General features: G+C 39.4%; 1 protein-coding gene across 2 annotated transcripts; it reads left to right on the forward strand.

Annotated features, from left to right (window-relative positions):
* The first annotated feature begins 4,244 nt into the window (after nucleotides 1-4,244).
* On the forward strand, nucleotides 4,245-15,934 carry LOC125885128 (CD48 antigen-like). 2 transcript variants are annotated; one of them, XR_007448818.1, is made up of 8 exons: nucleotides 4,245-4,332; nucleotides 8,436-8,738; nucleotides 9,440-9,739; nucleotides 9,838-9,946; nucleotides 11,119-11,169; nucleotides 11,445-11,534; nucleotides 12,906-12,964; nucleotides 13,959-14,018. XR_007448818.1 is itself a non-coding variant. In XM_049570607.1 (8 exons), exons 1-8 carry the CDS (start codon nucleotides 4,296-4,298, stop codon nucleotides 14,031-14,033), a joined length of 1,020 nt encoding a protein of 339 aa, XP_049426564.1. In that variant the 5' UTR covers nucleotides 4,245-4,295; the 3' UTR covers nucleotides 14,034-15,934. The 2 variants fall into 2 exon arrangements, 1 of the variants encoding a protein (XP_049426564.1); XM_049570607.1 differs by having other exon boundaries at nucleotides 9,838-9,942; nucleotides 13,959-15,934.
* Nucleotides 15,935-15,944: the final 10 nt, after the last annotated feature.

Genomic DNA, 15,944 nt, shown 5'->3' on the forward strand with positions numbered 1-15,944 from the left:
CACAACTTTAGAGATCACTTGCCGGTCTTTAGCAGTGTGCATATTTTGATATTTCTTTTTTTATCTGTGAAATAATTGTGTTCTGAAACAAAAGAGTTCTTCTTAAATCTGTTGTTCTTTGCTTCATCTGTTGTTTGGTTTTGAGCTTTGGTGAGTTGGCCATTTCTATTTTCTTCTTAAGTCTGTCACATCTTTTCTTGTATTTCTCCACCTTCCGCAAAGCATCATCAAGCTTCACAGTAGTTGCATAAAGGTCTCTGTAGACCTTTGCCCTAGTCTTTGCAACCCTTTTCCTCCCTCTTCTCTGTGCACAGTTATTATGTGCAGGAAGGTGAGGTGTTTCGGTGGGTCAGTGGAGCTGGAGTTGGTAGGTGAGACATATTCTGGGTGAACAACCATGTCTTCTGGTGACTGTGGGGTGTTGATCGAGCCATAAAATTCTCAACTGCAGCTAGTCTTTTCAACTTCTTGCATCTGTTTTGTTCAGAAGTTCTCCACTGTCTTTGAACTTTTCTTTTCTCTCTGTGTGTCATTTCTGTCACAGATTTGACAACCCCTTGCTCTTTTTTTTTCAAGTATCCTTCTCTGTCTCTTTTTAGAAACTCATGGTATTTAACTGGATCTGATTTAAGTCTTTCTCTGTATGCCTTCGATCTCTCTGCTGTGGTCTTTTGTGCCATCCTAAAAGAACAGGTGTCACATTTAAGTATCTATTCTATTCTTGTAGTTTATGTACACAATATGCATTAGGTGATCAAGTGTTTTGTGTGATTATTTAAGTTAATATTATATTAACTTGATATAAGCCAAATAAAAAGCATTCATAACACCATCATTGTCATTTCCATCACAACACGTCATTTCCATCACAATGAACAAAGTGATGGAAATGACTGTTGTGGAAATGACAATGTGTCACATTTTTTCAAAAATCTCATGTTGTATTAGCATGCTAATCTCTGTTTTAAAGCTAGCATTAAATATACACAAAATACACAATATAAAATGTTATTTTAATCATTATTTGTAAATTCAAAGAAAATATGAGCTGTTTGGAAATGACAATCAATAAACATATTCTTTGTTTGGGAAATATTTACCTTGATTTTTTTCAGCTTTCATATTCTTCCAGGGAGCTAGCTCTGCTCTCCTGCCATGTGCTCTCCTGTGAGTGACTGTTACCATGGTTACAAGTGTACAGACCTTAAAACAAAGCTCCCTAAAGTTACATTTTGTGGTGTGTGATGGAAATGACAGTGATCCCAAGGGACAGGTGTTCTTTTTATAAAAAAAAGACATTTAATACTACTGTATCTTACAACACATGGTATGTTTCATTAAAATAGGTATTTATGTACCATTTGTCTGTAAAGTTAGTTTTTAAATCAAAATGTAATTCAATAGTAAGAGGGACTGAATGTCAAAAATCTGACCCAGGGACAAAGGAGATATAGCACAATCCATACATATAAAACCATGGTTTATGCAGTAAAAATAACACTTGACCTTTAAATTAATTTTTGTATGTTCCTCTTGGTGTCAAGTAACTGTGCCAAAAATAAAAAATCAAGAAATGTGTTTTGTATCTATTATTCCTGCAAAGGACACAAATTCGACCGTAGTTGAAGAATGACCCATAGATAAAAATGAGTAGCACTAAATTTTAAAATATAGAATTAATTTTTTTTAATAAAAAGTTAGCCAGCTACAGAAAGAGAAATCAATAATTGAATATATAGTGCTGCTCAAAGGCTACCAGTGTGTCAGTTTAAAGAGCAAACTTGTTTGGTGACCTCTAGTTCAACCTATAGGCTGCCCCAATGCAGCTCATGGCCCTTTGCTCCATGTCATCGCCCTCTCTCCCATATTTCCTGTCTATCTGAGCTGTCATAACAATAAAAGGCAAAACCTGCCAAAAAAAAAGAGACTGACCTTGTTAACTGAAACTTACTTGAATACAGTGCGTATACCTACCCATAGCTGTTGAGCAATGACTTCTGATGAGGTATGGCGACACCACATCATAAAACCAGAACTGGCAGTAATAATAATAATGTAAATTTGTCAAGTTTAGTTATGTTTATGATTACATTTGCTAACAGAGTGATGCAGGAATGAATCCTAAAACCAAGGAAAGTTTGAAAGAAGGAAAGCACATGACGTCATTGACAGCGTTCAGATTTAGCATTAATAATAATAATAATGATGCTTTTTTTTGTTGGTGCCTTTCACAACACCCAAGGTCACCTTACAGATAAAAACAATAGCAAAAATAGACATAAAATACAGTAGCACAAGAGATACATATAGAAATACATAGAAAATACAATGTGGCTAAATTAATAGGTAAGGAGGATAAATCAGTTGGGGGACAGAGTATAGGGAGTAGGAAATTTTAAAAAGGTGTGTTTTGAGGTGGGACTTGAAGGTGTCAGTAGAGTCCAGAATGTGGATGTGTAGTGGGAGTGAGTTCCAGAGTCTAGGTGCTGAGCAGCTGAAAGCCTGAGCACCCATTGAACTGAGTGTGAATGGAGATGTAGAAAGCAGAGCAGCAGATGAGGAACGGAGTGAATGGGTTGGGATGTAAAGGTGTAACATATTAGAGAGATATGGGGGAGCCTGGTTATGGAGAACTTTGAATGTTAACAGGAGGAGCTTGTAATGTATCCGTTGTTGGACAGCAGGGAGCCATTGGAGTTGAATGAGGACTGGTGTGATGTGATCCGAGGACTTGGTACGAGTGATGATTCTGGCAGCAGAGTTCTGGATGGATTGTAGACGGTGAATGAGTTTATGTGGTAAGCCAGTGAGGAGGGAGTTACAGTGATCCAGGAGAGAAGTGACCACCAGAGCATTTATGAGGACCTCAGTGGAGTGCTGGGTGAGGGACGGGCAAAGTCTGGAGATATTGCAGAGATGACGAAAGGCTGTGCGTGAGATGTTATTGATGTGGGATGTGAATGAAAGGGTGTTGTCCAAAATAACGCAGAGACTTTTAACTTCAGTTGAAGTGAGGACCAAACAGCCATCAGGATATAGATGATAAAGAGTAGGGGACACAGGACAGAACCTTGTGGAACACTGTGAGTGAGTGGTGAGGGTGATGATCTGGTAGTTTGTCCTTGGATGAACTGAGAACGGTCAGACAGGTATGGATGGAACCACTGAAGAGGAATGCCAGAGACCCCAGTGCCAGCCAGACGGGGTCTCTGGAATTCCTCTTCATTGCAACCAGACTGGAACCACTCCCACTATAGTCCCATCATATCTGTGCTCTTTCACCTTTGACTGAAAAATGTTTCCACCAGATCAAAAAACCCACACTACATGATGTTCACTGACGTTTTTTTTAATCTCAATGCATGTTCATTTTCGTTGTTATTTTGTCTCCAAACAAGTTATGGCTCTAATAACAGAAGAAGAAGGGGATCGGCACCACACTCTGGCTCCAATGCAAAATTTGAAATCTGTCACTAACATCATGTCCTTTCCTTCTTTTATAATTTCCTTGCCTAAAAGACGGAGTACATCTGGTTCCCCTTGTCTTTAAAAATAGCGATTGCAACAAGTGGCTAAATTTGACAACAGAGCTTCATCAGGCCAAACGTGGCTTTACACCCTTGATCTGGTGGCGACATTGAAGACATGCGAACGTGGTGTAGTTTAGCTTTTTACTTATGGCGATTACAATTACGCTTAAAATACAACAGTGCTCATCTTTGAAGATCACCTTGCTGAACAAAACGTAAATATCATATAAATAAATATATAAATAAACTTTTGTTTACCTCAGAGCTATTCTCTGCAAACTCTCTGTAAACCACAGGCCGACTAACATGACTCAAAGCACACCAGAGACATCACAAGAGACATCATCGACCCACGACAACGTACTTTCAGTTCCATAGAGACCGACCACAGAGAACAGACTTTTGTCACTTTCTCACATGACATGCAGACCATATGTTTTGACCTTTTAACGCCTATGGTTCCATCTGTGGAAAACTCTAAGTGGAGCTTTAAGTTGGCTGTGAGAACACTAACTACACAAATATGAATGTTATATAGAGCTGGCTGTTACATAAAAGCATCAAAATAGCAAAGGAGACATTTTGACCACAGTGTTTGATGCTCAAAATTTTTCTGGCCGAGGACCCACCTTCTCAATGTGAAAAAAAAAAAACCTATGTCCTTGTGTGTGAGTGCATACCCACTGCAGTATGGTTGTTTTCCTTTGACTCGTTCTAGATGCTGCAAGTTTAAGCGGGACCTGCCTGTCTTCATTAAACTCTGCGATGGAAGTACGGGTGATAATCACTTTCATTTCTATAGGTAAGTTGCCTATCTAACTATGATGTACTTGCACATCACGCCTTACCTGACTTTTCTGATTTCTGCTCCTAAGAGCTTGCGTTTTATGCACGAACAAAAAGTTCTAAAGATACAAATCGAGACACAATACAGGGTTAAAATACAAACAAAAAACAAAACAAAACAAGTAGTAAAACTACAAAAAAAACTACATTTGAAACATTCTAGACTTTTGTTTGTCACTCATTGGTTGTGTGTGGGCTGCAGGCGGACTGTTTTTCTCCAAAATATTCAGAGTTCAAAAGCAGTTTGTAAATATTACGATGAAAATCTGTGGGTGATTGTTCAGAGTCTGAGAGCATTATGACAAAACTGCCTCATCAAAGAGTTTACAGTGCATAAAATGCAACACTCGGACTTTGTCGAGAGAGCCTGTAACTACATGGAAGAAGTAAGTAAAAGTAAATATGTTTTGTTACTTAAGTTCATTAATATGGCACCTCTAAAGGCAATCTAGGTGCTTTATGCTAGACGCAGAAAGGCATAAAGACGATAAAGAAACAGTAGATCATTTTTAAGAAGGTACATAGGCCTATTGATTGGATTTTTATGGTAAAAACAGAAGAATAAAACTTTAAAAGGGTAGTGAGAAATATGAATAAATAGCTTGAAATTAAATGTAACAACCAACAGTGGCAAACCAAAACGTTTTGGGCAGAATTTTGGGCATGAGTTTGTGCCAGAAACATGGTGCCTAAAGCTAAAAAAAACTAACAGCTGCTTTTTGTTTCATGTTTAGTTTTGACGCCAGAGAGAGTAAGCCGACCTGTCTCAGACCATCTGAGAGGTCTGGATGGTTCATACAACCCAGTTGGCAGAAGAATGTTGGCATTGTACATTTATGCAAACCACAGAGATGTTAAAGTTGCGTGTTAGTATGTTATTAGCAGATATGTTGAAACTTTAAAAATGCTATGGTTAGGGTACAGTTAGGTTTAGGCACAAAAAACAAATAGTAATGGTTGGGAGAAGATTATGTTTTGGATCAAAATACCCGCTTTTGTTGGCACAATCCCAGATGGAAACGCAGTGACAGATCTCTAAAAAACATCCACATGCGGTGCCTAAAAAGCCGCTGGAAACACATTAATGACTCACTAAAAACAACCAGTTTTGTTGTTTGTTGGCTTCAAACAATGGTCTGCAGCTTGCCGTGTTGCCTATGCCATCCACCATCCCCTTCTCCTCCCGATGACAAAGTCAGCACATATACTTTATTAATATATGAATGTTGATATGATTGTATGATGTACAGATATAATGTATTCTTGGTTTGCAGAAACATACAATGCCATTTTGTTCTGGCTTCAAAAACATTTCAGTTTTATCTTTTTTTTCCAACAGAAAACTTTGATTTGTTCCATGCCTTCATTCAGTGGTATCGACATATGTATCATCTGCATTGTTATAGTAAAATGTTTTATTGTTTCCCATAATCTGAACTAGCTGGAGCATGTTGTTGTGGAACAGAGGAGACCCGAGAATGGAGCCCTGGGGAACTCCACATTTCATTTGACATTACTCAGATCAACACATAGTAGTAGCTATTTTTTTAAACAGGATTTATACCAGTTGAGCACTGTGCCTGAAAGTCCCACTCAGTTTTCTTGTCCGTCTTGCATGGAACTGAAACAATAGGTCAATTCATGGATTACAGTAGTTATTCTTCAAAAAACCTATTCGATCCTCAATTAATTGCTAAAAACCTTCATCAAGAAGAAATGCCAGAAAATCTCTAGTTTCAGCTTTTCTATGTTTAGCATTTTAAACTGAATTAATTAATTGTGCTACTTTGTTTAATACAAACAACAATGTAGGCCTAGGTACTGATAGTGTGTCTAATCTTCTGAATTTTGTTTTTCAAGACAGATGCAAATTCACTGCTCGACTTTGTGGATAGATTTTGGTAAAAACTGACACAAGAAGGTTAGTCAGTCAGTCAGCACAAGCAAATAAGGCATGTATATTATTGTTGTTTTTTGTAATTATGTCCAAGATGGAGGACTGTGTTGGACTTTTAAATCATACATTATAAACTTACAGTGAACCAGGAGACTTGTTTTTTACCACCTGCCTTCATCTTCTTGATGTTTTACCAGTGTGGCATTTCTCCAAGGTGTTTTCTTTTTATCAGACTACTTTTACCTTTGAACTTTGTGTGAGCAGTGGCGTCAATAATATTTGTAATTTCCAACAGAAATGATCTACAACATCATTGACTTGGGTCAGAGAGAGGGCAGGTATGAGTAAGAAAAATAATTCACAGGTGTTGTCAGTAATATACTGATTAGCTCTGTTTGAACCACTGTGTGCAGTGACAACATTTACATGCACACTATTATTCCAAAAATGACAATATTCTGAATTTGATGCTGGCCATGTTAACAGCATATTCCGTTTGAATTTTACGAATTAGGCCATGGGGTTGCTGGGCTCAGCCTCAGAGATAGGGTAAGGAGCTCAGACATCTGGAGGGAGCTCAGAGTAGAGCCGCTGCTCCTTTGCGTCGAAAGGGGTCAGTTGAGGTGGTTCGGGCATCTGATTAGGAAGTGAATAAGCCCTGAATAAGCGAATGAAAATGGATGGAAGTCAAATTAAGCATTTTCTAATTAAGACATCTTGGATATACCGGTATTAGTCAGGTTTTAGGAGCATTAGTTGAGCATGTATACAGCACATTTGGATAATGGGTCTCAGCTGGGGTTTTTACGGCAGTTTGGCCTCTTGCCTGTTTTCTCAGGTCTGTGCGTTGTCATGGATACATTGTACACAAACCAACTCACAAACAGTTTGCTTAATTGTTTAATTTCTGGTCATAAGGTGAAGCACACCTACTCTTAAACATTTTGAAAGACTTGAATATCAACAGGTTTTTCAAAATGTGTAAACATCACATGAAGGCACAAAAGAGAGAGCATGCTCACACAGTCCAACAAGTCAAACCCGTAGGACACTTTTGAAAAAAACGACATGTTAGGGCACATCGTGAACGTAGTATGCACGGCTGCATGTAAACGGTCATATTAGTGGAATACTTACTTTCATTAGACATGTAAACAGCTTAGTAGTATAGTAGGAAAACAATCGACCAGGTAAATTCCACCTCGATCAAAGTTAAGTATATTTTTCCCCTGTTAGTTTCTTCTCTCTTCTTCCCTCTCTTCCCTCATCAGAATGAGGTAGGGTGTACAGCCCAGTCCCACAGGGGATAGTTCAGTTGGCACAGACGCCTCTCCTTGGCTCTGCCTTCCCTGTGCTCCTTACTTCTACCTTCCTTTGCTCTTTCCTACTTTTCTATCCATCTAACCTTTTGGGTCCCACTTGGGCCCCTGGACGGCACTATTACTCCCACTTATATCCCAGATATTTAAAGTAAGAGTAGAACGCCAGACAGGAGAATAATCACATATTAAAACTTTTCACTTTAAAGATATTAATAAAAACAAGTGGAAGAGATCCACTGGATAGCTAGTTACCCTCACAGCCACTTAATTTACTTTCATATGTATGTATGTCACTGTTTGTCCTATTTGTGCAGAGGGTTTGAACCAGGAACCATCTTGCTGTGAGGCTACAGTGCTGCTAACCACTGCTAACCACTGCACTTCCGTGCCGCCCAGTTCACAGTTGAACATGCAGTAACACATTGTATGATGGTAGAAAAGCAACACTGACACAGAGCAGACACGGAGCAGCATGATCATTCATTTGTTGTTGTGTTTTTGGCCACCTGGCTCATTTGCTACCATTTTTATCTTGTCCAGAAAGGTTTAACTTGTGTACTGTTTTTAAATGTATCTAAGATGCATTAATTGTAAATGTTTAGTTTGTAACAACCAGTATCAGAAGGAGATGGTTCCCCAATGATCTCTGTGGAAATGACAACTTATTATCATATTAATCATAAAAATGTGGCACACAGCAAGGACAGTAAGTCACTGTAAAGGATTTCATACACATGGCTACAGTGTTTTCTAAGGCTGTAATAGATATAGTGAACTTGCTCGGTCAGTGGATTCACATTGTACATCTGTACTGACTGCATCTCTTTTTTTTTTTTACAGCAATTAACCCATCTCTTACTGAGGACGTGAAGAAGTACCTGACAGGCACTGAAGGGGGATCCATTACTTTACCTGACCCTGTGATGGTGCGGGGGTTTGTTACATTTGGAAGAATAATCTTAGCTATGGTGGAAAATAAGAATATTGAAGTATATGAGGAACTTTACAAAGACAGACTTCTTTGGGAGAGCGACACTGGACTCTTTACAATCACTGGCCTGCAGAGGAACGACTCAGGGATTTATAATATTGACTCTAAAAAAGGAAACGTTTTCACTGCATCATATAAACTCACAGTGTATGGTAAGTTACATTTCCTTTGCCAGTAAACTGTACAATGTGTTGGAGGTAACATTTCAGCATCCTAGCCCCATTGTGACCTCAGCAGTTACTCCAGTTGATTTGGACCCAATCCCAATACATCCCTTGCCCCTACATCACAGCCCTTATCCCTCCTTTCGTTTCTGAGTCAGCTGATTAATCACATGATTCATTTCTATGCATCCAATTGGCAAATCTCATTCAGGGCGCCCTATTTAAACTGCTCTGGCCTGCCTACACTTGCTGCTTCTTCTGCAAGCTGCTTTGCAACCCGCCTCCACCCCAGCTCCTCCTTTTCATGCAGTGTCTGACTTATCAATGTCATTTCCGTTTGTCACTGATGCTGCTCTGTTCTGTTCCCGGGGGGTCTCTCCCTGCCTTAGGCTTTCCATGTAGGCACATGGAAGGGCAGAGATGTGTGCTCTTTCTGCCTGTCTCTCTGTCCTCTCCCTCTTTGATGGCATATGACGTCTGAAATTTTAAAAATTCCAGCAGTGGAATTGCTGCAGTTGTTACCACTCCTCTAGTATCAGTGCAGACCGGCAGGGTAGAAGCACAGGTTGCTAATGATGACCTACACGGCACTCTACGAGTATCATTTATGAACAGAAAGTAGAAGTGTAGTTTAGGACTTCTAAATATCATATTGTCTAGTTTTTAATCTCTGTAACTTTATTCTCCAGAGTCTGTACCAACTCCTGCTGTGAGCACACTGAGTGTGAGCGCTGATGGCTGCACCTTGCTGTGTTTTGTGAAGAAAGCTGAGGAGGCGACACTGTCGTGGTACAAAGACGAGGAAATACTGAACCAGACCGGCTCCGTTCTCTCTTTGCCTCTGACTGTGCACAGCCAGGATTTCAGCTTCTCTTACAGATGTGTTGCAACCAATCCTGCTGAAAACAAGACTCGTCCAGTCGACATTACAACACTCTGCAGTGACCAAAACAACACAGACAGCAGGAGCAACATGAACACAAGACAATGTAAGACTAACGTTAACATAAAATATCATATTTTAAAGGCTCTTGGCATCTGTACATGTTTAGTGTATTTTATTGATGTTGGGTGTTTTGTTTGACAGATGTGATTGGAATTGTAATTCCCATCGTGTTGGCTGTAATTCTTCTATTTGTCATCACGTGGAAGTGTCTCGACAAAAACAAGAGGACAATCAAACAAACACAAGGCAGGTATTTGTTTTTTGTTTGTTCGTTTATTTTTATCTCACTGCTTGTTTGTCAAACACATTATACTGTGGTTATGAATGTAAATTGAGCTGAGAGATTAAACTGTGTTCGCATGACATCACTGGGTTGAACAAATGCCATTGAAAAACTTAAAGGGGTAGTTTGGATTTTTTTTTAAATGAGTGTTACGTCCCGCCCTTGGGCTGTCTTATGGGATGAACAAAACTCCACCACTGACCATAAAATAACCACATAAGACATCTTTAAAACACTCAAATCCATGGGATTTATTAACAAATAAAACAAGCAAACAAGACAACAAAAATCCGCCGAGAGCACCACATGCTGGGGTCACAGCTGCAAGCCCTCAAAAAAAAAAAAAAAAAAAAAAAAAAAAAAAGAATGAATAAAATAGAATAAATACTAGTAATAATTTGCAGCTCTGACTGGCACCCTTTCCTCATGCTCTGTCTTGGAAAAAAAGAACATATAAAGAAAAAGTAAACAACAACAACCCCCCTGTTGTTTGTCATTATTTGACCTGTCCTGCACCATGCTTAGTCACGTCACTGTGTGACACACGAGTTATGTGTGCACATCTCAGTTAGGTAGCGGTTGTGACTGACAACAAGAGGTCATATTTTCTCAAATTATTGGGTTATCATCATGAAAAGACCTCCAAGCCCTCAGGTGCGACATACAGAAAACAGAGGAAAGAGGAGGCGGAGGTCCCAGTATCGAAGTATGTCGTCTTTTATAACATTAAAAAATGCTGTGGACTTTTAATGTGTACGAGCTAGCAGCTTGCGAAGTTGAAATAAAGCAAAGTTGCCTAATAATGCTACTGTTGATAATGTGATCGCTGTCAAGGATTGAGTTAAGCTGCTCAGCTGGTTTATTGCTGTTTTTATCTGGTTAACTACTGGCTGCTTAGTGCTCCTCCTCTTACTGAGCACATTAGATATTGTGCTGAAATTCGATAACAAATAGTGACAACTGTAAAACTAATGTGTGACTATCTAATCTCTTTTATTTTAGTAATGCATAATCACAACTAGATAATAATTTACGTTATGATGAACACGTCACTGGTGCAAGTAGTAGTCTGTCTGCTGCAGCTACATGTTTTGCTTGTACTGTACAGTAATAGGTAAATCTATTCTACATCCGTCCAGGTGCACTGAGAACATATTTGAACAAGAAGCCCAGAGAAGCTGCTGCAGAATGTAAGTTTAGCCAGTTATTTGTGGTCTCTGACACACTGCTATGTTGCCCTTTTTATCATTATTTTTGTTGTTGTTGTTGTTATTAATATTATTATTATAATGTCATTATTATTACTATTGAATGTTCCAGTTTAACCTTGTTACTAATTACAATAAATGTAGGTCAAATAAAATAACGTTTATTTGTACAGTGCCTACTTTATATGAAGTAGAATGACACAACAGCCTTAAAGCAGTGGCATATCAGTAAGGATGTACTGTATGTTTGAATACAGCTACAAGTCAGGCAACATGCAGCAGCACGGCTGGATACAGCACACCACCTCACTACCTCATGACTTCCAGTGAGACACAGCCTGAATCAGGTGAGTTCTATAATTGCATGTTACTAAGAGTAAGATTTTCTTCGTATCTTAGTCTCATACTTAAGGAACCCCATAAAGTTAGTTACAGCATTGCACAAAATACTTTAGGTATCACAAGCTTGAGCACAAGCAAACAAATGGTTGTCATGGAAACTGTAGTATTTTACCACTGTAAAATCTCTTTAAATGCAGTAAATGCCTCAACATTTTTACTTAACTAAGGAAACCTTGTAAGGGATTCTGTGCAACACCCATAAGTAAATCCCTGAGCTTAGGAAAAATTAAGTCTTAAATGGCATACTTACGGAGAAATTTAAAGTGACATGTGTAAATGGCTCCAGAATCATACAGGAAGTAGGACAAATATTAACCACATTTATTATGTCATTTTTAAAGCCACAAACTTTGATTAAATAACCAATAATTGTAGTTTAATTAATGATCTGGTCTTTTATGAGGTTATGCTCTGTGGTTGTCAGAGCATTTATTCTTTAATTTGTTTCCTTAGTAAATAAATGTACATAGAAATGTCCTGTTAGGATTAGGTCCAATCCAAACTTCACATTCCTTGAAAGAGAGAACGACGACTGTGGGAGTCTAAGCTTTAGTTAAAAGCTTTATGTTTGGCTTGATTACAAACACATTTTAAAAGCTTTGAATACACAAAGTACACACACACACACACACACACGCATTTGTGTCGAGTGCCATCAGATTTGTGTGTCTTTGCTTCAGGATGTTATATGATCACTAGTGTCGCTTTCTTGTGCTCTACCTGTGCTTTACAGGTAGAGTCACAATGGAGACATGAACATCAGTCACTGTTGAATAGAGTGGTGCAGGAAGGAGTCCTAAAGTGCAGAAACCAGTTAGGGTTTTAGCACTTGTGGTTTCCTTTACAAACTTCAAAGAGTTTAGTTTGATGTCTGAAAAAAAAAGTCGGTGGTTAACACAGGCAAAAGAGACGTTCATGTTTTGTTCTACGACATAAAGTATGTCAGTTAATACCCCACTAGAAAAATTTTGAAGCTTTACTTGTCTTAAAAAAGATGGTTGCTAACAAGGGGTCCTTGTGTTAACAAGCTGAGCCTGTCAGTGGCCAAAAGAAACACTTTTAGTGGACGTGAATATGACAAGGCGCACCTGCCCCGAGTGGTTCCTCCGTTGCCTGTTTTGCCACTGCCGTCTGCAGCCCTTTCTCACAGTACTGGACCAACTTCAAAAACTCCTGTTCACACGAGTCACTTGCACTCAAAATGTTTTTGTACCTGTGAAGCACTTTGTCAGCCTCGATTTCAAATGTGCTGCTGTATAAATTACATTTCACTTCATTGCAACTTAACATTTAACTTCAGCTTTGTTTCTTTGCAGATTCAGTGAGCATTTCTGAAGACAGACGCAGTCAGGTTGGTCTGCAAACACTCCCACAGGTAATGTGTGATGGAAATTATGTCCCCTGTTTCCAGGCAATGCTGTTGTCAGCAGTGTTTGCATAGTTACCCTCCCACCAAGTATATTTGTGAAGGTTTAAACATGGCGTCTCACATCTCTTACCTGACATGTCTATCTTCACTTAAGAGTCAGCTCAATTAACCAGGACAAACAATTTACCTGCTAACTAACCAGCAGCATCATATAGTAAAGCAAAAGGTAAATATTAGGCTCATTTGAGATGAACTAGGCCTGGAAAGTGAACAAGTGCAGGCGGCTGCAGCGGGGGGCGGTGACAAAAAGCTGCAATGCAGTTGGACAGTTTCCCGACAGTTTCCAGCAGCCTTCAGTCCGTACAGGAAGTCACAGAAACACTCACATCCTGTCTGATATGTTGGTTTATTAAAATATTATCAGACTCATAGATCAGTTTGTTCTCAGTCTCCAGTTGTTTTGATCTGTACATTATATCTGTGGTTCAACCTCCATTTACATGAATTCTCATGTAAATCAGCATCATATCAGTCAGATGTAGTCAGGGATAGTCCGGGATTTACATTTCTACAGATGTTATTTTAAGAATCCTCACATCCCACCGACCACAAGTCTCTGTGATGCTAAATACTTTAATTAAAACAGTCCAATGTTAATATACAGTAGACTTTGTATGCAACTGCAGCACCTAGCTTTAAAAAACGCAGCCGCAAGATTATCATTGTCCACTTCTATATGATGTCAGAGCAAGTCAGGATGAAGTTGGACACAAAACTAACCAGCATGCATTGTGCGGTGATCACTGGTGATCGAACCTGCGGAGGCTGGCTCATCTCGAATCAGCCTATTAACTTGCATCTGTCACATATCTCTTACATAGCTTAGATAGTTTGACTGTCAAAAAGACAGTACATGACCAGATCAGATAAATTTATCAGTAGAAAGAACTCTTTTAAAGTCTTGATGCCACTCACAACCCTTATTTGTTTTTTCTTCCAGGGGGGAAATTTACCAGATTCATCAAGAAGTGCCAACAGCTCCTATCTAACAACAGTCTGTTATAAACCTTTATGAACAGTTCCAGTCTGTTTTCCGCTCACATCACAGCACAGAGACAGCTCTCCTAAAAATCATCAACGATCTCCTGATGGCAGCTGACTCCGGACTATTAACCATCCCCATCCTCATCCTCCTTGACCTGGGTGCAGCCTTCGACACCATCTCCCACACCATCCTCCTCGACAGGCTAGCATCAATTGGTATATCTGACACACCCCTGAACTGGTTCAAATCCTATCTCTCTGGCTGCAATCAGTTCATTCAGTTGAAAACCTTTACATCCCAACCATCTCCCCTCTCCTCAGGTGTTCCCCAAGGCTCTGTTCTCAGTCCCATTCTGTTTATCATCTATTTCCTCCCTCTTGGTCATATATTCCATAAATCCATTTCCACTGTCACGCGAACAACGCTCAGCTCTACCTTTCCACCAAGCCCACCTCCACCTTCCTGCCCTCCTCCCTCTGTGACTGTTTACAGGAAATCAAATCCTGGTTTTCTTCAAATCTCCTAAAACTCAACAGTGACAAAACCGAGGTTCTCCTCCTATGAGGCCAGGTGCTCTGAGCTGTCAGAAAGTTCTGAACTGAAAAAAAAAAGGCACATTTGATGCCTGGATCCACCTGGTGTCAGCAGAGAGTCCATTGTTTGGTGGTGTGCTGTCTGTTGGTGGGGCATATCCTGTGCACATGGCTGAAATGAGTGAGACTGTACAGAGGATTTGATGACTAGAGGGCGCATTACCCCTTGAGTTGACTACTATCTGGGACCCCTCCAGCATCACTTTTGGACATGTCAGTCTCTGTGTCAATTTCCGTTCATTACGTTTTACAGTGCCTTCAAAATAAACTTCTGTTGTCATAGGAAACATAGTTAGGTTTACAGAAATGATCTGACAACTATGTCACCTGACGACTATGTCACCGGACATACACCAGTAAGTTGGTGGTTAAAAAACACTCAAGCTGACTTTGTGCTTCACAGGGGATACAAACAGCAGTCTCCTGAGGAAAGTTCGGTGTGTTTGACCCCACCACAACTCCCTCATTCTACTGTATTCTCTTTGTGGTATGAGGACTAGATTGCAGCACAACGGAGACCATGAGTAGTCTGTAATGACATTTACTGTTACAACTCTGGTATAATAATATGATAACTCTCATATAAGGTGACCCTTATATGAGATCAAGTCCAACAGTTTCCTTACTGACTTATATCACTGACAATACCAATTAGATGTATTTACATGATAAATAAATGTATTTTCAACATTAAAACACATTAGGCTACAACGTGCCATCTGATGCACCTATTGTGGTGTATTTAAATATTTCTGCACACTGGAGTCTCTAAACAAACAGTCTTGGAATTACATAAACTGGGTATGACTGGGAATCTGACAGTTGACAGCCATAAACTTCAGGCTATTTCAGTTCTGCACACAATTTGATTAAAGCTACCTACAAGATTTATAAATGAAAATGAAGAAAAACATTAGTAATTAGTAATATAATATTTTTTTCCAATCAATTCTTGATGCTCTGCTGAAGGCAGCAGAGCATCAGCAAAGTGGCCAGCTTAGCAGTAAATGCTCAGTGTAAGTCACAGTTTTTCTGTTAATAAAGGCTGCTGCTTCACTGCTTTCCAGCTGCTGGTAAAGTGAAGAGGGTTAACCCCAAAGTTACTTTGGCCCAGGAGATAAACAAATCTCCCCTGCTGCTCCCACCACCAGCTGGAGCAGGACTGGTTTGTATAATGGGTTGAAATTTGTGTCAGAAAGTTTGACTTTGGCTCCCTCTAGTGGTTGCATTAGAAACGACAATGTGGTAGACATGCCCACATTAAAAATTTTAAGATATTAGATGAAATCATTGCATGTGAAAATCAAATGTTGTTTATTATTAACACGCTTACTATATTAAAAAGAAC

Source organism: Epinephelus fuscoguttatus, linkage group LG3 (genome assembly GCF_011397635.1).
Source record: "Epinephelus fuscoguttatus linkage group LG3, E.fuscoguttatus.final_Chr_v1".
NCBI classification, from domain to species: Eukaryota; Metazoa; Chordata; class Actinopteri; order Perciformes; family Serranidae; genus Epinephelus; species Epinephelus fuscoguttatus.

Excerpts from the sequence above, each read along its gene's own strand:
- LOC125885128 (XM_049570607.1), top strand. The coding sequence starts at position 4,296 with ATGGAAGTACGGGTGATAATCACTTTCATTTCTATAG. Across the intron at positions 9,943-11,118 it reads GACAATCAAACAAACACAAG|GTGCACTGAGAACATATTTG; the intron begins GCAGGTATTTGT and ends ACATCCGTCCAG. Across the intron at positions 12,965-13,958 it reads GTCTGCAAACACTCCCACAG|GGGGGAAATTTACCAGATTC; the intron begins GTAATGTGTGAT and ends TTTTTCTTCCAG.